Genomic DNA, 23,365 nt, shown 5'->3' on the forward strand with positions numbered 1-23,365 from the left:
GGAAATAAACGCAGGGGCTCCGTTCTCTCGCCTTCTGACAAGGAGCGACACCTATTTCTTTGCTTGTTATGTAACGTTTTTCTTCCACCCTTTCCTCATACGCACATTTTTATTTTAGATTTTACAAGTTTTTTCCCCGGGAAGTGGGGACAACATACACACACGCACATCATACAAAGCACCTCGGATTGCTTAGTTCACATGGCTCAAACGGCACCTAGCTCGTATATATCCGAAAATCCACTCCCAAATCCACCACTTAACAAGTTACCCAGTATCCCCTCCTGCCCTCAAAAGCTTTTTTATTATTCCATCAAAGGCCCACAGCGTTCCACAATTAATTCTATTGTTAGGAGTCCTGCCCCACATTTTAGAGTACAAGATTTCTTGGGTATTGCACTTTAGGAACAAGCTTCTATTCCCCCTCCCAGTTTATTTTTTCTGTGAATTTCATTATCTTACCCTAAACCACACACATGCCAGGCATAACGAAAACATTCGTTTCCTGTATTGGAATGTTGCTAAATTATATGGTTTATTTTTAGTATCAACAGCACAACACAGAGAACTGGTGGTAACAAATCAAGCCTTGGAATGGAAAGAACACCCTTTTATTACCACACATTAGAGGAAAAACAAGAAAGCAAGATCACCACACTATGGTTTCTGAAAAAGAGCCGATTTATTTTCTCGCCATTTATAAAAATGCAAGTACAAAAGGGGAATCTAACAAGTCAATGAGAGTACATTTGCTCAGGCTGAATACTGCAAAGCCAAACCATAGTCTTTATGCCTTGTCACACTGTCAGAGGTACTAGTGAAGGCAGGAATCCTTTTCTGTCACAGGGGAGCTTAGGGCAAGAAAATATTCTCAAGGAGGAAAATGCAGCATTGCTACTCAGTGGGAGTTGTCAGCCAAATCTGTTTGGCACTTCAAATCGTTCCTCAGTAAGGCTGCAGCCAAATCCAGAGTGCAGTTTGCTGAACTGAAAGGAGGATTGTGGAGTGCTTGGAGACTGAGAAGCATATAGTAGCAAGCAGGGTATCCACAAAAGAGCAGTTCCATTGATGAGTAGCCTAATGTGCACGAATGTAGGAAAGGGATTAAGTCATTTGACCACATGAGATTTAGAACTTGACTGTAGGAGACAAATTGTAGTGGGAGGAGGGGAACTTGCTGCAAGATATTGGTAAAATCTCTGTGGACATTCTAGCAAGCTCCAAATGATCCAGAAGCAGCTGTCAACTGTGTGCTTGTGCAAACTCTTTCCGTAGCCAAAGAGAGTCCTGGTAGAAACGGGGATCTCCCAAGTGCACAGCCGTCCTCTTATAGAAGTAGTAGTACAGCACAGCCACTGCAACCAATCAGAAATAAGTCACAAGCCAGCAAGGTCAACACTGTATCAACTTTACTAGTTTTCTTACATTCAACTTCACCATTATCCCCCCAGCTACACTCCCCCTGCTCCCTGTCCCATCTACTTTCTGTGGGGAAGCACAGATGGAACCAGCCTCATTGATAAATTTTTAAGCTTTGCTCAGAAGTCATAACACAGGGGAGAAATGAAACAGCCTCGTACCCATTCTCTGGAAAACAAAAAGAGTCTGCAGCCCATCTGTCCACACAAAATAGTTGGAATTTTTCCAGCGGAGGTTCTGTGGGAAAGAAATGTATGAAATATTAAAGGCAGGAAATAGACTGTTCCTCCCAGAACAACACAAAACAATACCAACCATCCTTTCAGACTTTCTTCAGTGCCCCATCTTTCTACCAAATTCCTTCAGAAACATGGCTCCCATTTTCCTACTCCCAATAATTATTTATATATTGGGGAAGCAGCAACATTCCTAACTCCTTCTCTTGAAAGTTCAGAGATTATTACAATCTCAAATAAACATTCTAGAAACCATGCAACAATCCAGGACAACAAAGAACGCCTGTGGTATCCCATTGATTGGTGTGTCCCCTTCCTACATCCCACTCAAGGAAGCTTCCACATTTTTTCCAAGTATATTAAACCAGGACTTATGCAACTGTATCTATAAAAATATTTTCACAGATAAAATAAAAACCAAAAGTTGACCCACATTAAAATTAGACACAATATTTGTTGAGCTTGTTGGAAAAAAAGAGTAATGATGTTAGTTCCACTACTAGAGAGTTTCCAAAACTCATGTTCCCAGTCGTAATAGGCTATTCCAAGTCTTTCTTAACAGTTAAGCAACCAGACACCACATGGAATGGATGCCAGCACTCGGAGCAGCTCAGGGAGCAAAGAAAGGTTAATCGGATCAGCAGATTTATACAGAACAACCAGACCTATTCTAGCTCTCAACAACTGATCACAGAAAATCCTCTTAAATCCTCCTGCCTCACCAAGCAAGGTTTAGGAAAGCAGTAGTACCCAACTTTCAAGCTAGATTGCTTCATCTAACTTCAAAGATGAGATATTAATTCCCTAAATATCAGATGACAAGATACTGGGACTTAACTACAATATGTACCATTTTGTCCAGTGTATTCTAGGCAGGTTTACCATTTACAAATAATGGCATGCAATCTTAAAAGAGTAAAAAAAGAGATGGGGAATGAAAAGGAAAATAGGCACACTGGAAATGAGGTGAGATTGAAATAAATCTATTGTTAGCCTCCGTAAAGCCCTCACTCATCTAAAGAGAGCCAAAAAAATCTATAGGGTGGTACTAGACTATTGAGGCTGTAGATATGAGAAGGTTTTTACCTTCAATGCAGTGGATTCATATCAATGCAAGCACTGCTTTGGAATTTAAACATTCTGTTCCAAGAAACCAAGGGTACTGTACCACAAACTTTTATGACTCTTTGGCAATATAGCCCATCATCAATGGTAAGTCAATGCATGTCAGTGACACCTGTTCATTGTAGCTGTTTGCTCCACTGAACAAAACTTGGACTGAATTGAAATATGTATCCTCCAGTTAGGCAGCTGGATAGCAAGACACACGAAGAACCAGGAATAAGGACCTAGTTTTTAAATCACAACATCTGTTGATATTTGAAAAGTAAATCACACAGATCACTGCCTATTGTGACAACAGCAAAAATGCTGAGTGCTTACAATGGATCAGGGTGTCAAACAGAAAATACAGTTTGATCAACTAAAAGCTCAGAGACCAAATATACTTCCTGGCCACTGTTCCAAGACAACTTCTGCACAGCTTCCTGACACTTCCAAATACCCTGGAAACCTACAAATCTTTTGTCCCAAATGCTTTTGTCCTCTTTCCCTTTAATTACCCAAATTACAATGACCTCTGTTAAACTTCACAAATCTGTCCAGGAAAAAAGTTGAATGATATAACAGTTATTAAAGCTCAAGATATGTGATATAGGACAAATGCCCAGGCACACTGCCTAGAAGGACAAGACAAACCTAGGAGGTAACTACAGAACTGAGCAAATAGAGCCAGAACAAAGAATATATTGCTCATTCTATGAGATTTCAATGATCCAATGGGCTCACACCAATCAACTAATAGCATAGCAAGATTCAATGGAATAATGGGCTGTGAACAATGCTGCAGCCAAGAAACTTACTTATACAGCCAATGATCAATAAATTAAGAGAGGCCACCTTTATACAATATTACAAAATAGTAGTAAGCATATAACATTTCAACCAGACTTCACTAGGACTACACTAATGCCAGTACTGAGCAAATTAGTGAGTCACATTCCAATACTTCATTTGTGTCCATAGCTGCAGCTGCAAATCAGCATGGGTAGTCATGTAGTCATGACAAAACTGCAGATAAAGTTTGGAAGCCTGTTATAAGAATCTAAATATAAATTTTCTTGTTGGTTCTTTTGAAAATGACATCAGCCTTCCTTATTGTTGGGATTGTTTTTGCTTCTTAAAATAAGAAAGAGTTAAAAGATTAAGAAGGGATTCTGCTACAAGCATATTGGGCAGTGTAAAGGAATACAAAGTCTATACATTACATTGAAAAGATGTGAAGGCAGCATGAAGCAACAAGAGAAACCAGGAAATTGGGCAGTGGGGGGAATCTGAAGGAGGAGCTGTTGCCTACACAACTTCCAAATCATAAAAAGTGCCAGTAAACCAAGTCAAACAAATGTTAATAACCACTCAACTTACACATAATCACATGTACACAACAAGCTAGCCCTCAGTAAAGACCATAACCTACTGTGATGGAGGATGCAATACATTAACTTAGGGTGCTTTGTGTGATTTGCTATCTCATGAATACAAGTATTAACAAAACGTACAATAGACCACTTAAATGACAGCTTAGGCAATTATTGAAAGGCCAATCATTTTTCATGGATCTCAGACACAGATATCTAAAAAGAATAAATTAATGTGAGCAGAAGTCAGTGTAACAAGATGTCCGAAGAAAACAAGAATAATGGAGCACACTGTAAAATATGCTCATCAAGAGCAAAAGAAAAGTATGCTTGTTCAAAAAGATCTTAGAAAAAGAAGTGATTGGTATGTATGCAAGAAGTCCAGGGTGTGATGGTGAAGAACGAAGGACAGCTGAGAAAAACTGCCCAACGGGAGGGAAAAACACTGGTCAAGAAGACTGTAAGGCCTCCTGTATCCAGCTAACCCTATCAATAGGAAATTCTAGCTTTATACTGACAAGATTCTGAAAGGTTGGAAGGTGAATTAACATGCCAAGCCACAATAATATATTGCATTATAACAGTTGCAACAGCTAGGACCCCTTCCAGTTTATCCTGTTTCATCAGATGAGCTTTTAAATGTCTTAAATACTATTTGGTTTATCTAATCCAACTCCTTCCCAGGTCTTTATTCCTGGAAACTCCTCAACCAATTCAATGAGACAGCTACTGTTCTACAAATTCTGCACACATTATTTATCACACAGAAGTTGGTACAAAAACCTGAGCTGCTTTAAAAATATAATGAGTGTTGAAACAAATTTGGAAATCCACAGGTGGTGTTTGCAAGGGATTCCTAGGGTTCAATAGAGAGCACTTCTACTCTTCCACAGCTACCTGTCCTAACCTAACCTGTTAGTTTCTTCTATTCATCCCTGCTCTTGCACAACATTTCTTCCATTTAGCACTACACAGTGCTAAACCTGGGGGGAGCACAAAATAAAGTTTGTTTCAACGTGTGTTTTCTTTGCTTGCACAATTACTCCTGTATTCAGAATCTGGGCTTCCTTGATAACCAGTATAAACAATCCTCTCCTGCCTTACCATGACCCAGATGTGGAAGGATATGCTCAAAGCAAGGTACGTTGCTGACAAGACAATGGTCCCTTTAAATTTCTGGAACAGAAGATTAACCAGGCCAGCCTGGAAGACGAAGGTATTGAAGAACATGAGGAAGATGATGATGACATTGAAGAGGATGGCAATATCCTGAATGCTGTAAGACAGGCAAACATTTTAATGAGACAGAGATTGATAGATACCTTATACACAGAGGTGTACCTAGGTTCCCTTGCATCCTTGGCATCACACACACACCCTGGTCCCTTGCACAACTGCATTTCTCCACCGAAGCACCCACAGGAGCCTGCATGCTTTGCCCAGCCACCCATAGTATTGGAGGAGCAGCCCAAGGAGCACACGAACAGGCAAGCAAGTCCCTAGCCACTCCAAGCCAGAGTGGAGAGGCACAATTTTTGTGCACACTCTCCAGGCCTGCACCCTTGGCAGGGGCTCACCTAACCAACTCCTAGGTATGCCCCTGCTTGTGGCTCTCCAAATACTACTGGACACCAGCTCCCCACCACCACCCATGGTCAGAGATAATGGGAGTTGTGGTCCAGCAACGTTTGGAGGGCCACAGGCTCCCCACAATTGTGGCTAAAGCCTAGTAGTTGGAGAACAAAAAGCAGATTAACATAGCTGCAGAAGTTTTCACTGTCCATGCTGCCAAGTGAGACATTAGTCCACTAATTACAGAGGAAAGGGAACCCCGAAACCCTTTCTAGAAGATTACAATGGAAATAATACCTGCTGCAGCTATCTCTATTTCCCCCTGCTTATCACTCATTTTCATAATCTGAGTGTAGAACTTTATGTAATGGCAATTGAGCTAACAGCTGCTAATACCCACAGAGAAAAGATAGAATGAATGGATTATAATAGCAACACCCCTTTAAAAATATCATTCAACACAATACAGCCTACTAACTGCCGATGTTTCAGGAGTAGGGAAAGAATAATAATTTTCTTGGTATCTTTTATTCTACTTCATTCCTCCATTCATCTCTTCTCTGGCACTCTCTTCTTCCCATTTTCCTAAATGAGAGTGTCCCAAGAAACAAACAGAAAGTGCATTCCTGTGCATGTTTACTCAAAAAAGTTCCACTGTGTTCAATGTGGCAAATTCTCTGTAATCCTAAGCACATTTACTATGGATCAAGTCCTCTTGTATACATAAAAGCTTAAGCTGCAATCCTATGCACACTTACACAACAGTAAGCATGACTGAAAACAATGGGACTTCCTTCAGAGTCAACATAATATATAAGATTGCACTGTTGCTCCTGAGTAGACATACTAACCATCTCTTCTCCATTCCAAATCACTTATTCAAGCACTAGTCTACAGTTCTATCCAAGGACCTGAAGAGTAACCACGTTTTTGATCCCTACAGCTTATTTAAGAGCTCATGGCACTGTTGAGCATCTTTTCAGAGACAAATGTATACAAGCCCTTTAAAAAAACCCAGACAGTGACAAGCACCCACTGTTGTGCCATACTCACATGAAAAGCACAAGCTGGATGACGGGCGCCATGCGCAGCAGCTCCGAGAAGGAGTTGACAAAGAGGTCATAGAACAGCAGTAGGAACTGCAAGGAAAGCACCAGGCTATAGTTGCTGGTTTGGAGCATCTTCCTTGCCTCAGTGTCTGCATCCCAGATGAGAGGGACACCTCATGCTCACACAACAGAGGGATACAAACTTTTTCCTCCAGCGCAATCACTCATAGCTCCCTTTGGGCAGAGACCTGAAACCTGCAGAAACACCAGGTGGGGGGAAAGAGGGAGAATAAGGTGAGCAACACTTGCAATAATAGGGGGGAGGGGGGCATCACAAATCTGGAGCACACCACACACAATCTATCACTAGAGAGCAAAGATAAACCAGTCAGAAATACAAACAATGAATAAGAATCCCTTTGTTGAAGTAAGACTGGTTGCACCGTTAACTGCTACTGCCTAACACTGTTCTTAACATTTTTCGGTGATCTAAGAACTTTACTCTTGCTGCCCCTCCGCGGCTTTTCTCCTATTTCTACACAGGGGAAAGCAAAGCACGAGGGTGGGTGGCGAGGGCTGACTGGCCACAGCCACCTCCAAGGGGCTGGAAAAGGCGCCTTTTCTTCCTGGGCAACACGGATCAAGCGCCACGGACCTCATCTCCTTGGTGATCAAAATTTCGATCCGGGTACACGCGATCTCGTTCTGTGGGCTCCCAAGCGCCCTCGACCTCACGCTCCCGTGTTAAGTAACGGGGCACGACAGGTCGCGAAAGATAGGCCCGTCGCTGCTCCAGCTCGCTCTTTGCTCCCGGCCCTCACCTGGCGCGGCAGTTGCCCGTTCCCATGGAGACGGCGCAGCCACTCAGGGGAGCGTAGGAGGCAGCCTGGCCGGAAGCTGCCGCCCTTGCGGTCACGGTCACAGAGTTGTAAATGACAGAGCGGACGGAGAATCTCGTTGCCCGGGTAGGAAACTTCCGCCCTGCCTCTGGAAGCCATTTATAAAGTCTTCCATGGGGCGGAAGTGAATGCATCTGGAAGAAACCCGTGATTCTACAGCGGCTTAGAGGGGACTACTTTTTTTGATGCTTAGTTTAAAAAACAACAACAACAACAACATTTAAAACATGGCCCAGCACAGTCGGATGACATTTCACCATTTGTGTGTCGGGGTTTTTGGCTTGGAGAGCTGTTTATAACAGCCCTGCAAGGACACTATTAATGGTGCAGGTCAGAAGTAGCACGAACGTTTGCATTTCCAGGTTACAGCAGTCTAGTTCATTTGCCTCTTCATACCACCCTCGTCCACTAAACTCCGCAGACTCCGCGCTACACTCGCAAATGTTTACAGGGGTGTGCGCGCGCCTCTCACCTGATTCAAGACCCCGAGTTAGAAAATTATAGACTCCTCTCTTTGCTACTACTTTTTGCTCGTTATGTGGGCACCTGCTTCCCAACTATTGCTAAAGTAAAATCTTCAATTTCTCCTTTGATTTCTATGAGCAGCTGAAATTCCGCGTGCAGACGACGACCGCTGGCGCTCTTTTTCTCTGTATGATACATGGCGCGGAGGGCGGTTTTTTTTTTTGTTTTTTTTTTTTTGTTTTTTGTTTTTTGTTGTTTGTTTTGTTTGTTTTGTTTTTTTGCCTTTATTTACCCTTTGCCGCTGATCTGGCTTTTGAGCTTTTCTGGTGGGTTATTACCACTTCGGTGCGAAAGAAAGAATTCTCTTCCTTCCTTCGGTTTCCTTCAGCGCACTAAACTGGGGCTTCTAGCAGCTGGAAAGGCATTCCACCATTTGATGAAATCAATCCGTGCTTACTGCCTCAATTTTTAAAAATGGAGACACTCGTTCCAGTGGAATCAGACCACCAGAGATATATTTTTGTTTTGATATCACAGCTACAGGAGCGAAATCCTGCAGCGCGATTTCAGCAGATTAAGGGGCACCTAACGCCGCTGCCAGTCTACAATAATAACTTACTGGCGTGGAACAGGGAGTTATAGAAAAGGTTGCCAACCTGACAAAGCTCCTCCTTTTCCTTCAGCTCTTGCTGTGTGACAGTCAAAACTTCGTCACGTGACGCGTTTCCTATTAATACACCTGTATACATACCGGCAATATACCTATACCAGCTCAATTTGCCGGGCACTTAGGCATCCAGGAAGTCCCTCATCTCTTTGACGCAAGGGAAAACTTTAATGACGGGTGCACCTAGGTACATTGCAAAGGCAGAAGCAAACGAAGAGGCTTGTAAAGCTCATTAAATGAGAACTTTCCCGGCTCGATTCCCCGCCGTGTTCATGCCCAGCAATATACTGTACAGTACTGTACAGATCTTGCTGAGAAAACTACATTTCCCAGAAACCCGTCTTGGCGTTGGCTGGGCAGTGCCATAAACTGCGTCTAGACTAGTCTGAAGTGCCTCCTATCATGAGCAGAGACGATGGAGCTGAAGGGGACCTGGAGCTTTGGAACTACTTTTCCCGGCGCTCCCCGCGACTCAGACGGAAGCGAGGTGTGAGCTGTTGCTTGTATTTCTCGGTTCTTTGAGTGCGTGGACGCAGCTGGGTCGCGAAAGCAAACCTTGACCCTTGTGTGTGCGCAATCCCTCTTGCGGCTGTTCCCGGCGCTTCCCTGCAAGGGGCGATCCCGCTACCCATTTATACGTTATGCTGTCTAGCAAATGTCAATTCCTTATTGCTCCTCATATGTGCTTTAATGGCGCGGTCGGGGGTGTGCACTGGGCAGCAGAACCTGCAGTGCTTGAAACTCCTTGCAAGTTGCTCTCTGGAACTGCTGTGGGTTCAGCTTCGCTCGACAGCCTGGATCCAATAGATGCTTCGTGTGCTAGTTGAACAGAGATGCGACCGGGGATCCTGCAGCCCTGCAGGTGCTTCTGGACTCCAGCTCCCATCTGCCTCAGCCACAAGGGGGAGGTGCCCTGGATGATGGGAGTTGTAGTCTATCAGTATCTGGAGAGCAGCAGGTGCCCCAGTTGTGCAAGGTAACTGTACTGTATGTTGCTTACGAAGGCTGTTGCCGCAGCAAACCAATTTATCGCTTTATGCCAGCAGCTTTCTTGAGGCAGAGCACTGGACGTCACGGGACTTTGTGCTTTATTGTTAACTTTATGAGGCTGGAGTTGGTTCCTTGTTCAGCACGCATGAGGGAGCAGCCTGAATATGGAACTGACGTTTGCACACTTCTGCGCCTTGCGATAAGTTGTCGGCAACCGCGTTTCACTGCCAGCGTCACCCCGAGAGACTGCCAGCTATAAGTAGTGCCAGCTTAGCATTCTCTCCCATCCATTTTTTGCATTGGCTGCCGTTATGTTCATGAAACCGAGAGACGGTGAAATTCAAGGCTAAAAGACGGGGTAGTTTGTCACGGTTGTCTGTTCACCAGTCGATGCCAGAAATTATTCTTATTTAAATATCGACCCACAAGTGCTTAAAGTCCTCCCTCTCTTTGGAAGCAAAGGAAAGCAAAAGCAGCAACCACCTGGTGCGATTTTCAAAAGGGGCTCTTTGGCATGGTAGTGCATCAGTGTTTATTAGTTCTTGTTACAGTGGCCATTTTCTGCTCTTCTCTTTGACCCCGCTTATACGTTGCAGTAAAGCTATAAGACTGTAAGTAAAAAGGTTGATCATAAAGATAAATGATTCTAGTCGGGTAGCTGGGTCAAAACATGTTAGCAAAACCATATTTTGAATGAAACATTTCCAAAGTTGGCTGTAGTTTCTATGTATTTTCTTATCTTACACCTACTTACCCTTGATGTTTACACTTCCTTTCCTAAGGGTGTTTTAATACTTTGTTCTAAATCTATTGATGGGGTTATTTTGTGTGTGTGTGTGTGTGTGTGTGTGTGTGTTGTTATGAATTTGTGGGGTGAGAGACACTCTAAATTCCTGGGTCCAATAAAAGTTAGAATTAATCAAGGACTGGGGAGTTAAAACTGCCAAACACTGAACCACTGGAATATTAACATTAACAACAACAACAATTCTATACTGCCCTTCATCCAAGGATCATAGGGCGGTTTAAAATATAAAAGCACCAAAATGCATGCCATAGTAACAAACAAAAACACAGTAGTTACTCTGTGCTGGACAGCAGAGGGGTGTGAGCCCCTCCTCCTTCTAGAGAGGTAGATAGTAATACAAATGGCCATTTTTCAGTTGCAGTGGACTGATGTAAGCAGGAGGGAAAATAATTTTGGGAGGGAAGCAGAGTCTCTGGAGAAAAAGCAGTCACAGCACAATGTGGGCTGACAGTTTGAATCCAGTGTGGCAGCAATGGTAGAAACAGGGCCCTCCTGAACTGTAAAACTCCCCCATATAATTGTGGGAATTGTAGTTTGTAAAGGGTGCTGTGAATTGTAGCTCGGTGAGAGGCAAACTACAATTCTCAAGCTTATTTGGAGGAAGCCATGAGCTTTGAATGTAAATGTATGGTATGGGTGTGACCCCAAACTGAACTGGCAACTTTAAACTATATTTTGTGGGCTATGCCCCCACAGAAACCACACAGGACACAGCTGCTCAGCAGCTTTCACTTTTGCATCAGACACATTTTCCACTTGGTGTACGTGGTGAGTTAATGGCACAAAAGTTTCAGTAGAGCTCTCCAGTTCATGAGAAGATGCTAGTAGAAATTGCCAGCCATCCAAGCTGAGAGTCTGGCTGCAGTTAGATAAGAGACTTTAAAAAAAACAACAAAAAAACAACAACCCTAGTTTGTCATTCACTTAACTTCCAGCCCACCTTTGCACTGTGAAGACAAAGGTTCAGTCATTGCCATAGTCTTTTAATGCACACACTCTGCAAGCTCCTCACTTCTGTCTTGAAAGCAGAAGTTGGGATGATCTTGTGACCGTTGTCTCCCTCCAGGACCCAGTGGTTGCAGGTGCAGCATCTGTGCAGGGCTGCTGGGTTGCTAGAAAAAGTCTGTGGTTTGCACCTTTCACTGTGGGGACAGTTCGTAAATAAATTTGAAATCTAATGTGAGGCTATCTGTTTTCTTATGCAATTGACTGCAGTGACCTTTATTTTTGGCTGAAACTCAGCTATGAGTTAGATCAAGTTGGATCCAGTAGCAGCCAATCTAATTTCACTTTATGAGTGCCAGTGTTGCTTACACAAAAGTTTGCCTTGGTTCACAGAAGAGCCTTGGATATCAGAATTGGACATAACACATGGTCTCTGCTGCCTAACTAGATTTAACTAAATTGGAGTTGCATCCTGCCAGATCATATGATCAATTCAGTGTAGGTTCTGGTTCCTGATCAACAACTGTGGGACTGTTTTGTTTCTCTGGAAACTTTCTCTTCAGTAACATGTGTACTCCTTTGGTGTTTCTGTGCAACTTGGCTTTGGGAAGTATGTAGTACCATTTACTTTCTGAAGGAAGTAATTGAGCCTCCTTCTTTTAGTGGACAGGGGCTGCAGACAGTAGAAGCCCCTGCTGACACAGTTGGATATAGTCTGTGAGGTGTGTTATCCCATTGGACAAGCTGCTGGTAACTGCCAACCTTGACTTTTGAGAGAATAGTGGTTAGAATGTGAATTGCCTTAACCAGCCTGGGGAAATTCCAGATCTACCTTCCACTTAGCTGTGAAGTTTTGATGTTTCATGGTCTGTGGTGGACATACTATTGAAATCAGTTCCTCTGACCCAGCGTCTGAGACTCCACCCTATTTTGGGTTACAAAACTGTGTGACAGAAAAACAGTTCTCTGCTGAAGGGAGGAAAGCAGAACTAGGTAGTAAAGAAAAAGAGGAGGCAAAAATCTTGCTGGTGCCAGAACCAGCAGATGGTTGGATAGCTTTTACAGCTAGCTGGTCTCTTGCCTTCTCAGGTGTGCTCCCTGTGAACAGGATGATTCCCAGAGTCTCATTCTTGCTGCTCTCAATCCTACTGGGAATTCTGGGGATCTTGTGTGTGGTGTTCACAGTCTACTGGACCCAACACTGGCTTGGTGGCTTTGCCTGGGATGGTTCTTCTCAGATGTTTAACTGGCATCCAGTTTTCATGGTGACAGGCATGTTGGTCTTGACTGGTGCAGGTAAGTGAAAAGAGGATCCAATCCTTTTCTGATTTCCTCTCCTCCTGCCCCAGTAACAGAACCGATATTAACATCCTATACAGTGTTATCTTGGGTTAAGAACTTAATTCGTTCTGGAGGTCCGTTTTTAACCAGAAACTGTTCTTAACCTGAAGTATCACTTTAGCTAATGGGGCCTCCCGCTGCCACCGCACAATTTCTGTTCTCATCCTGAAGCAAAGTTCTTAACCCGAGGTACTATTTCTGGGTTAGCTGAGTCTGTACCTTGAAGCATCTGTAACCTGAGATACCACTGTATCCTTTTAAGTGTGTTTGTGAGGGCGGGGGGTTATTTTATTATGTATCTTGTGTTTTTATCTTGTGTTTTTATTCTGTGAACTACCCTGAGATCATTGGCTGAAGGGCAGTATACAAAACAAGCAAGCCTGGGAATCAGTGACTTGGCTATTTTGGGGGGGATGTGGGGAGGGTGCCTGAGCTATCTTGGCTCTAGTGACTTCTCCCCCTCTCTCTCCTCCAGCGGTGCTAGTGTATCGCGTGCCCCTCTCTTGGTCAGGGCCCAAGCTGCCATGGAAGCTGCTGCATGCAGGACTGACCTTGGCAGCATTCATCCTAATTGTCCTGGGACTGGTGGCCGTCTTTGACTATCACAACAAACAGGGCATTGCCAACATGTACTCCCTCCACAGCTGGCTAGGGCTTGCTGCTGTGCTGCTCTTCTCCTGTCAGGTGGGTAAGAACCTAAGAAGCTGTAGCTTGGTGGCAGAGCACATACTTTGCATCGAGTGTGAGGAACATTCACCCTCCAGATGTTGCTGAACTACACTTCTCATCATCCCTGAGTATTGGCCATGCTTGCTAGGGCAAATGGGAGTTGCTGTGCTGCAACATCTGATGGCCAAATATCCCCCACCCCTGTTTTTCATGCAGAGGGTACTTGGTTCAGTCCCAGTCACTTTTGTGTAGGGTTGGAGCAGGGGGAAACCTGTCTGGAGCTACCACTTTTAGTGTTCAGAAGGGATACACAAACTTCAGGTTTGTTGGATCTACTTTGGTTTTTTTTCCCACAAGAATCCCAAGAGCAACCAACCAGAGCTAGGTGCAAAAGACATATTTGGAATTAAATAAGGTGGTTGCCTCCTAGCACAATCTCAGCCCATGAATCCCAGTACTGAGAAAGCTGCCATTTGTAGATCTAACCTCCTTGAATTCATCGTAATACTTCTAAAAGCAAAGTATTTTGGTGGGCTGTCACCAGTGCTTTTTTCTGGGGGACACAGGTGTACGCATACCCCTAAACATTTTGTGAATTTAATTTTGGCCTCATTGAGGGGCAGTATTTCAATATGAATAGGAAAATGAGAGTACTCCTAAACATATTTTTTTTAGAAAAAAAGCACTGGTTGTCACCGACATTGCATAGAAGATATACTTTTGTCTTAAACCTGCGGCCTGACACTTCTTGTATTTTGTGAGAGTGAATAATTTGTTGTAGCCACCCTTTTCATAAATATTAGGTTTCCTCCCTCTTGAGTAATCCCCCCTTAACCCCTTCACCATGTGCACATGTGGTATTAAAAGTTTGTTTCAAACATTTTATTTGTTTTATTTAAAATGTTATCTGTAAAAGCGCAGTAGATATTTGAAAAAAACTAACCTAAATTGTTCACTGGTGGCTGTCTCCCCCCCCCCCCAAGCTCTCATAGCTAGTTTGAGATTTTAGATCATGAATATAATAAAACAAATACTTCTGCAAATCTGGTTTCTGCATTACTTGTGCTCAGTCCCTGTGCAGATACCATACTGAGCTCTGCCTCCAATATGGGTTTCTGAAAATATCCCAATTTCTTATCTCTTCCATCCAGTGGGCCATGGGCTTTGCTTCTTTCTTGCTGCCTTGGGCTCCCACCTGGTTCCGAGCCTTGTACAAGCCCATCCATGTCTTCTTTGGCTCTGCCATCATCCCTTTAGTTGTGGCCGCCTGCATCTCGGGCATCAATGAGAAGCTTTTCTTCAAACTGTGAGTAGCAAAACAGAGAGGGCTTGCTTGATACTGGGAGGAGGAAATAGTCTGCGCTAAAAAGACAATGGAGAATATGTTGCTGGTTATTTACACTGGACAGAGTTGGCAGTCTTCTGGGGTACAAATAATGAAGGATGAAGAGGCAGCTGCTCAGCCTGGTCCAGATCGATAGCAGTCATTATAAGTTTGAAAGCAATGATAGCTTTGAGACCAGGAATAAGGAACATATAGTTCGGCAACATTTGAAAGGCCACTGGTTCCCCATCCCTGTTTTAGAAGTACAGAAGGGAAATGTGTCCACAAGGCAATGGGGAACCTGAGAATGCGGTTAAACCACATGTAGCAGAAGCAGATGGGAATGTGGAGCTAGTGTCTGGAGGCTTGCAATGTGAAGATAGTGTTCTGCTCAATAGGTCATTGTACACATTTCATTGAATATAAGATGTGCTCCAGCCTCGAGCCCAAATGCATTACTTGGGTGTCTGGGACAGCAGAATGGCTGTTGGAGCAAAGCTACATATGGTGAAAGAGATTACGTGGCTTAATATAGATTGTTGGCACTATCCAGATATTTCCTTCTTTATGGGTCTCTGGGGAGGTGTTTGTGGTGCTATTGGCTTTTCATCAAGCATTTTTGCTTTTTGTCTGTACTTTTAGAACAAACACGAGCACACCCTACGCTCAGCTTCCTGCAGAGGCATGGTTTGCCAATATATTGGGGATGCTGATCCTGGTCTTTGGGCTACTGGTGCTGTTTGCGCTTGCCATGCCAGTATGGAAGCGTCCAGATGTGAATTCGCAAGATACCCAAGAGGTGGTATTATTATTATTATTATTAGCCTTTAAGATTGATTTATTTTACTACAACTATTTCCTGCCTATCCTTCAAGGCATCACACAAGGTTTTCTGTCTCCCCCACTACAATTTATCCTAACAACAACCCTGTGAGGCAGGTTAGGCTAAGAGGGACTGGCCAAAGTCACCCACTGAGCTACATGGCTGAGAGGGGATTTGAACCTGGATCTTCTTGGGCCTAGTCCAGCACTCTAGTCACTACACCATACTGGCTCGAACCCACCAATGTATTGTGGCTTGTAATTCATGTCTGTTGAGTTTAAATGGTAGTGTGTACTAGCTTGGACAAAGTAGCAGAGGGATGGGGGAAGAATTTTTCAGAAAATGAAACTCTTGTTCAACTGTTGTTAGGATGAGAGCAGTGTATTTTCGCTGTGTACACACAAGAGTTCCAAGTAGATTTGGTGCATCCCTTGCTTACATGTTTTTTCCCCTGCCATCCACATGATTTTATCCTCCTTCAAGTAGAAACTTGCACCACTTCCCAATAATTCAGATTTATTTGATACACAGATAATGCAGTAAGGGGAAAAAAATCCAACATAAAACCACATGCTACCCAAATATGAATGTACTAAAGCACATTATGTGGGTGACATCCATATATGTATGTGTGTGATGATGTTTTGCTGGGTGTCATGTTTTCATCATCACCTCTACTTCTGATGACAAGGCAGTTCTCAATGGGCTTCTGGTGGGGCTGAGTATGACCTCATATATGCTTTTTTTCTTTCTTTTAAAAATCTGCTGTTTTCCGTAAATCTGGTATATCAGAAAACTTGTATCTATATTTCTTTTAATGGCTGTGCACACAAGTAAGCAAATACCTGTGCAAATGCTCATAATGGACCGCAGGTGTCCTTAAGTCAGGGAGGGGTTCTATAAAGTACTAATGGGGAAGTAATAATTGAGGAGAGGGGGGACAATAACACATGGTATGAGTATAGCCCATCAAGAACTGACCGATAGTATGGACAGGAGACGTTAAACTTCATTAGATTTGGGGTTGTGGGTTTTTTGGTTTTATTACACACACACACACACACACACACACGCAAATATGTTCATTGCATACCACCCTAACGAAGGAAATAACTGAACAGTGGGGCATGTTTTTGAGATTTCATTTTTGGTTAATGATAAGACATATTTATTGTGGATTATTAGTCTGACTGGCTTCCAACAGTTCTCTGTCCTATTTCCCCATAGCCTCCATGGGTTTATATTGCAGAACATTTGTTTTGAAAACTCAGACATAGAATGACACATGTGTATAGTAGTGGAACTTATCCCTGGCAAAAGGAGCAACAGTATGGGAGCTAAATCCTAGAAACCTGGTCTGAATTTTCTCTGCAAGAGGCCTAGACTGAACATCATAAGCAATAGACAACATGTTCTGAGAGAGTTTAATATCTGAGAGTGAGATAGAAAGCTTATGGAATCAAGCTTTATTATTTACTTCTGTTCTTTTTCTACAGCCCTTGCTACAGGAGGATAAATGAAGCAGCAAACAGGAAGGATTGTGATCCAGACCTGTGTGGTGGCCTGTTCTCCACTGAGATCTTCAGCCGTTCTTGCTTCTGTTTTCAGTGCAAGAGTTGAAACTTTAATTGTGGCACTGAATTGTCTGGCCTTCTGGGTACTTTATTAATTCCCCCCACCCCACCCCACCCCACCCCACCCCCGGCTTCCTCTTGCTGAGTTGTTGAGCTGCTGGAAATCCAGGTATCTCTGAACAATTCATTTCTTAGTTGCTATTGTGCCATTATGACAAGTTCCCAGATTTTTGTACTTCATGGACTTATTAGAAACCTAAATTATCAGATGAAATAAATGATTCCTTCTTATTGTTTTGCTGTTGGATTTGCAGGTGCTTCTACACTAGGTGTTCAGCGTGGAATTGTCATGCTTCAGGCATTCACTTTTGAATGGGGCATCCATACAGTGCTGACATCCATGTATTGTCCTCCTGTGTTTTCCTGTGACTCTTGTTAGGTATTTGTTTAATACCTACTCTTGTTAGGTATTTTCTGTTTAATAACAGAAAAACAGCACAATTCTGAAGGTGCCTGCGGCCTTAGCATTCCTCATCCATCTTCTTAAAGAGATGGAGTTTCAATGAGTGTGTCCAGATGAGGGTCTCCTACTGCTATCAGTCATGACTCTCCCGTTATAAGCAGAATTGCAGCTGATTATCCACCTGCCTCTGGTGCTCTGATGCAGTGTCTGCATCTTATTATATTTTGTCCACAAGGTGGGCATGACATAACTGCATGGACAAGGTTATATCCTTCTGTTTCTTCACCTGTTGGTTGGCTGTCACACGTCTCCTTTTTCCTCACATTTTGAAGCGGGTGCTTCTTAGCACCATTTTAACCCCCGTGGCGCTGTGGGTAAAAGCCTCAGCGCCTAGGGCTTGCCGATCGAAAGGTCGGTGGTTCGAATCCCCGCGGTGGGGTGCGCTCCCGCTGCTTGGTCCCAGCGCCTGCCAACCTAGCAGTTCGAAAGCACCCCCGGGTGCAAGTAGATAAATAGGGACCGCTTACCAGCGGGAAGGTAAACGGCGTTCCGTGTGCTGTGCTGGCTCGCCAGATGCAGCTTTGTCACGCTGGCCACGTGACCCGGAAGTGTCTCCGGACAGCGCTGGCCCCCGGCCTCTTGAGTGAGATGGGCGCACAACCCCAGAGTCTGTCAAGACTGGCCCGTACGGGCAGGGGTACCTTTACCTTTTACCTTGTGTGCCCTCCTGTGTGAATGTGTTTACACAATTAGCACAATTGCAAAAAAGTAAACTTCCAAGTAAACATCATTAGAGATCAGGCTCTAAATCCCGTGGATTTCACTTGAGAATGACTAATCTCTACTTCAGTCAATTTTACAACCAGATCTAATTGGAGAATCCAGTGTAGCCAGTTCAACAATCCAGCTAGAAAGCATGCTAAATCGATTCCCCGTCCCCTTGCTTATTGGTTGCAGTATTTTACCACAGCACAATTGTTAAATGTTTTTAATAGTGTCTGCAGCACAGGGGCTGGAGGATTGTGGCTTTGCAGGATTACTGCTGAAACCTACACCTTGGTACTTGGAAGTTAGCACTACTTTATCTTAATGCAGTTTACCAATAAAATAGCTAACTGAAGTGTGTAGGGAACCTCATTCTAGGGAACAATTTATTAAGACTGAAATCTGGTAGAAAGGAGTTGGGGTGCAGGACATGAAATGATTTTTAAACCAGAAGTACATGGCAGGCCTTAGAGAAAGGAGCGGTCATCTCCAACATGTCAGCTACCTTCCTCAGGGAAAACAACTCCCAGTGTGGTTCAGATGTGACTTTTCCTGTGCACAACTGCAAGGAGATTGCTGTGCACTTCTGCTCTTTCCCTCTTTAACAGTAAGAAAAAAGGTGGAAGAAGCAATGGGAAAGCAATGGGAGGATTATACTTGGCTTACATCCAGATGCCCTGTAACACTGCATGGCGGAGGCATACCAAATACACATTAAAAGCTTCAGAGAAGGCATAATGAACACATATACTGAAAGCCTCATAGGGAAGCAGTCAGTGTGTGCCATGATCGATAAGCAAGGACAATAATAATAATTTTTATTTATTTATATCCTGCCCTCCCCAGCCGAAGCTGGGCTCAGAACAGCTAACAACAATATTGCCATTCAATGTACCATTGTTATCTTTCTAGTTGGAGTCATTATATCAACCCCATTCATTTTTTCCACTCATTGTCAGATTAGCTCTGTAGTTTATTTTGTTGGTAGACACACATAAACAGCATATATATTTCTACCATAGGACTCTGGTACGCCGTGGTGACTGGTAGGATAGAAAGTTAAAGATAGAGCCAGAGCCACCCTCCTCTCTGCTGAGTTGTACAAGCAATACTGAGACTAAGGCAGCCAGGACCAATCCCTGGACTGGATGCTAAAGTAGGATGGCAGGCATTTGGGGGCTGACTGGGGGCAGACTGGGACTGGTGGGCCGTGCCCTGATTCATACCTCCACTGGTGCTACACAAAGTGTTATGCCTTCCTTTTTTCTTTTTTCTTTACTTTGTTGCAGCTACCACCTAGTAAGAGTTCTTTAATACATCTGGTTCATCTGTCATTAGAGTCAAAGCGAGGGACACTTTGGCCTTGCTCTCACATGGGGCTACTTCTTGGTGATTCTACATTGGTAGCAGCCAATGTATAATATGTATTGGGATGCCTTGTCTAGTCTGCAGAATGCACACCGCTTTTTCAAGATGTCACGTGTTTATGCTTTTATTATATCCTCCTAAATACTTCCTGTAAAGGTAAAGGGATCCCTGACCATTAGGTCCAGTCACGGACAACTCTGGGGTTGTGGTGCTCATCTCGCTTTACTGGCCAAGGGAGCCGGTGTACAGCTTCCGGGTCATGTGGCCAGCATGACTAAGCCGCTTCTGTCACACCAGAGCAGCGCACGGAAACGCCGTTTACCTTCCCATCAGAGCGGTACCTATTTATCTACATGTACTTCATGCTTTCGAACTGCTAGGTTGGCAGGAGCAGGGACCGAGCAATGGGAGCTCACCCCATTGCGGGGATTCGAACCGACGACCTTCTGATCAGTGATCTGCTTATTTTTCCAGTAACAAATGAACATAACCTTCTTTTGGGGAGGGGAGCCACTCCCCCCCCCATGGCAACATGGAATATATAGAGGTACAAATTAGAAAGTGATATTCAGGACGATGTTTGAATTATTCTAGAACTATGTTTTACCACATCCCGTTTTCCAGCATTCTTACTAAACAGCTCACCTTCAACTAGCCTGACATAAGCTGACAAGTCATTATGTAAATTTTTATATAGAGATTTTGATCCTGCCATTCTAGTAACTAGGTATGAGATTAGCTCTCCTAGTTCAAGGCCAAGCATTTATAGCAGGGGTCTGCAACCTTTAAGACAAAAAGAGCCACTTGGACCCGTTTCCGAAGGAAAAAAACAACTGGGAGCCGCAAAACCATTGCGACATTTAAAACAAATATATCTCCGGAGCCGCGATCTGACAGAAGGCGGGAAGGTGACGTCGGGACGGTGCGTGACTAATGCACGCACCGCCCCCATGCGATGTCACAGCCAGTACAGCGCACGCCACAGTGGGGAGTGTTGGGGCGCACAATGCGCCTCCTCCCCTCGCTAATATCTGCCCCGGAGCCGCGGCAAAGGTGTAAAAGAGCCACATGCGGCTCCGGAGCCGCGGGTTGCAGACCCCTGATTTATAGGATACTTGTGACTTTTCTCTCTCTGATATACATCTTGTTTTGTTGAGTCACCTCATCTATCATTTTTGGAACTATAAACTATGTACTATAATGTCAGTAGTGTTTGAGGGTGCTTATGAAAGACAGATTGCTTTCTCCACGGTTAACCACATAAAGACTCCCATACCGAAACAAGCAGTGGGAAATGGTCTCTTCCTGGCTGAGAACTATTTCTTGGCATGAAGCTAAATTTGCACTTGAATAACACTTACTGATATCACCTGATTCAGAGCACTGGTATCTGGCTTAGTTATTCCTAGCATGTGGTGCCTGCTGTTTTTTTGTAGATTTCAGTCTGTTAGAACTGGTAAAAGGCCATCACAGTCTAATATACAATGATTGGTGAAATAATTCCCCCCACCACCCCAGACCCATACATAAACATACATAATACTCTTTCAGTCATCAACAGCTCCTCCTAAGTCTCATTCTTGCCACCTTTCTAAAATAAGCAATGGTTTCTTCTTCTCTTGGTTTCAAATGTGTTTCAGAACTTTTGTACATGCTGCCTCTATATATGAACCTTATGGCAAACAGTAGAGAATGCTGTTGCTATCTTCAGGGGGAATTGAAAACTAGGTTTGTGCAATTAAAGTTGATTTGATACAGCATGACCACAAACCTTTCCACCCCCAATCATACTTTTGTGATAATGAAAGTAATAGGGAAAATCACTGGAAAGGGTGGGATAACACATGAACACATGCTTGATGCATTGTGCAAGGAAATTGAATGTTCAATATGCAGGTCGTCTGGAGGCAACCTTGGCTAGGTAAGGGTTGGGGCATGCCTAGTCTTCTCTTCTATTCATAGACAAAAAGAAGGGGGGGGAGAGCAGAGTACTCAGTCTCTTGTCTAAAACTTTTTTTGGCATTTTTACCTTAAAAGTACTAATAGCACTTCAGCAGTGTTGCTATTTTGTGGGTGGGATTGTGCGAGAGCACCAAATTCACTTTTAATGTTTACTATATTTTGTACATTGCTGTATATATCAACACGCTTCCACCCCCAAGTTGGAATTTTTGTGGCAAGAAAAGGAGGAAATGTCCTACAACGTAACACTTGCTTGAGCAACATAGTACAACCTCCTGGCAAACAAATGCTCAGGAACAGTGGATATCATGTAACCTCCCTGCAAACTTTGTACAGAAAGATGTGGATGAATGCTCCATAAAAAGGTGATTTGGAAGCAACCTGAGACCAGTATATTGTCTTGCAGTGCAATCCTAACCATGTCTACAGACCAATAAATCCTATAGATCTGAACAGGGATTACTCTTAGGTAAGCAGGGTTAGGATTGAAGCCTTAATGCTGTTTAGAAAGTTCCATTCAGTGATCTGCTTCTTGACAAATGTTCTTTGCAAATGTAGTGATTAGCTCCTAAGTATAATTCTAATACCATTTCTCCTTGCCTAGACAAGCCATTCAATATCAGGTAAGCTTTCTATGAAGAAATTGGCTGAGTTGCTTTATTCCAGTATTTGTCAAATAGATATTAAGCCACTGTTCCCCCTTTTGAGATACAACAGGAAACAGAAGTACAGTGGTGCCTCGGGTTAAGTACTTAATTCGTTCTGGAGGTCCGTTCTTAACCTGAAACTGTTCTTAACCTGAAGCACCACTTTAGCTAATGGGGCCTCCCACTGTTGCCGTGCCGCCGGACCACGATTTCTGTTCTCATCCTGAAGCAAAGTTCTTAACCTGAACATAGGCGCCGACTCCATGGGGCCTGAGGGGGCCTGAGCCCCCTCAAAAATTCGTTTGGGGGGGCTCTGTCCCCCCAATAATTTAAGAAAATTATTAGTTATATTATGCTTTGTAAAATCACAAAATTTTTTATTTTCCTTGTTTGACGATAGTTACCTTTTAAAATACATTCAGTAATGAGTTAAAACAAAGCCACTCCCGATCTAGAGAGGGGGTGGGGTTGCGGGCTCTCGACCCATCAACAATCTCGCGGGGCTGGCGTCAGCCCCGCGAGAAGCGGGGATTCCCCCTAGCTCTTTAATATTCACCGCCCACGGCGGCAGCCAATCGGCTGCTGCAAAGGGCGGGCCCTCACAGGTTCACTTAAGGTCGGGGCAGCCCGGGGCTCGCCCCTTTCGTTCCCCCAGCAGCAGCGGTTTGGAGGTCTTGGGCCCCCCCAATATTTTTTATAAGTCGGTATGGGCCCCCCAATATTTTTTATAAGTCGGCGCCCCTGAACCTGAAGCACTATTTCTGGGTTAGCGGAGTATGTAACCTGAAGCGTATGTAACCCGAGGTACCACTGTATAAACTTATCAGGACTGTTGCACACATGGAAGCAATTTAAGCAAGCTAAGAATGAACATTTGAAAAGATGCGATATTTCTAAGGTCT

General features: G+C 43.8%; 2 protein-coding genes across 8 annotated transcripts; one reads left to right on the forward strand and one right to left on the reverse strand.

Moving 5' to 3' along the window:
• Nucleotides 1-663: 663 nt before the first annotated feature.
• On the reverse strand, nt 664-9,003 carry TMEM138 (transmembrane protein 138). Of its 5 annotated transcripts, none has more exons than XM_028737281.2 (5): nt 8,869-9,003; nt 6,758-7,008; nt 5,237-5,408; nt 1,581-1,656; nt 664-1,355 (listed from the first exon to the last, which is right to left on the reverse strand). In XM_028737281.2, exons 2-5 carry the CDS (start codon nt 6,883-6,885, stop codon nt 1,243-1,245), a joined length of 489 nt encoding a protein of 162 aa, XP_028593114.1. In that variant the 5' UTR covers nt 6,886-7,008; nt 8,869-9,003; the 3' UTR covers nt 664-1,242. The 5 variants fall into 5 exon arrangements, with proteins under 5 accessions (XP_028593114.1, XP_077788750.1, XP_077788749.1 ...); XM_077932624.1 differs by lacking the exon at nt 8,869-9,003 and adding an exon at nt 8,774-8,796; XM_077932623.1 differs by lacking the exon at nt 8,869-9,003 and adding an exon at nt 8,410-8,674.
• Nucleotides 9,004-9,134: 131 nt separating this feature from the next.
• Nucleotides 9,135-17,547, forward strand: CYB561A3 (cytochrome b561 family member A3). 3 transcript variants are annotated; one of them, XM_028737348.2, is made up of 6 exons: nt 9,135-9,271; nt 12,617-12,823; nt 13,344-13,552; nt 14,689-14,843; nt 15,504-15,660; nt 17,181-17,547. In XM_028737348.2, the coding sequence occupies exons 1-6, from the start codon at nt 9,187-9,189 to the stop codon at nt 17,202-17,204; spliced, it is 837 nt and encodes a 278-aa protein (XP_028593181.2). In that variant the 5' UTR covers nt 9,135-9,186; the 3' UTR covers nt 17,205-17,547. The 3 variants fall into 3 exon arrangements, with proteins under 3 accessions (XP_028593181.2, XP_028593188.2, XP_028593198.2); XM_028737355.2 differs by lacking the exon at nt 9,135-9,271 and adding an exon at nt 9,335-9,760; XM_028737365.2 differs by lacking the exon at nt 9,135-9,271 and adding an exon at nt 10,248-10,385.
• The last annotated feature ends 5,818 nt before the right edge of the window (nt 17,548-23,365 follow it).

Source organism: Podarcis muralis, chromosome 1 (genome assembly GCF_964188315.1).
Source record: "Podarcis muralis chromosome 1, rPodMur119.hap1.1, whole genome shotgun sequence".
Taxonomy (NCBI): domain Eukaryota; kingdom Metazoa; phylum Chordata; class Lepidosauria; order Squamata; family Lacertidae; genus Podarcis; species Podarcis muralis.

Excerpts from the sequence above, each read along its gene's own strand:
- TMEM138 (XM_028737281.2), bottom strand. The coding sequence starts at position 6,885 with ATGCTCCAAACCAGCAACTATAGCCTGGTGCTTTCCTTGCAGTTCCTA. Across the intron at positions 1,657-5,236 it reads CCTTCCACATCTGGGTCATG|AACCTCCGCTGGAAAAATTC; the intron begins GTAAGGCAGGAG and ends TCTTTCCCACAG. Across the intron at positions 1,356-1,580 it reads TTTTGTTTTCCAGAGAATGG|TGGCTGTGCTGTACTACTAC; the intron begins GTACGAGGCTGT and ends GATTGGTTGCAG.
- CYB561A3 (XM_028737348.2), top strand. The coding sequence starts at position 9,187 with ATGAGCAGAGACGATGGAGCTGAAGGGGACCTGGAGCTTTGGAACTAC. Across the intron at positions 9,272-12,616 it reads GCGACTCAGACGGAAGCGAG|GTGTGCTCCCTGTGAACAGG; the intron begins GTGTGAGCTGTT and ends TTGCCTTCTCAG. Across the intron at positions 15,661-17,180 it reads ATTCGCAAGATACCCAAGAG|CCCTTGCTACAGGAGGATAA; the intron begins GTGGTATTATTA and ends CTTTTTCTACAG.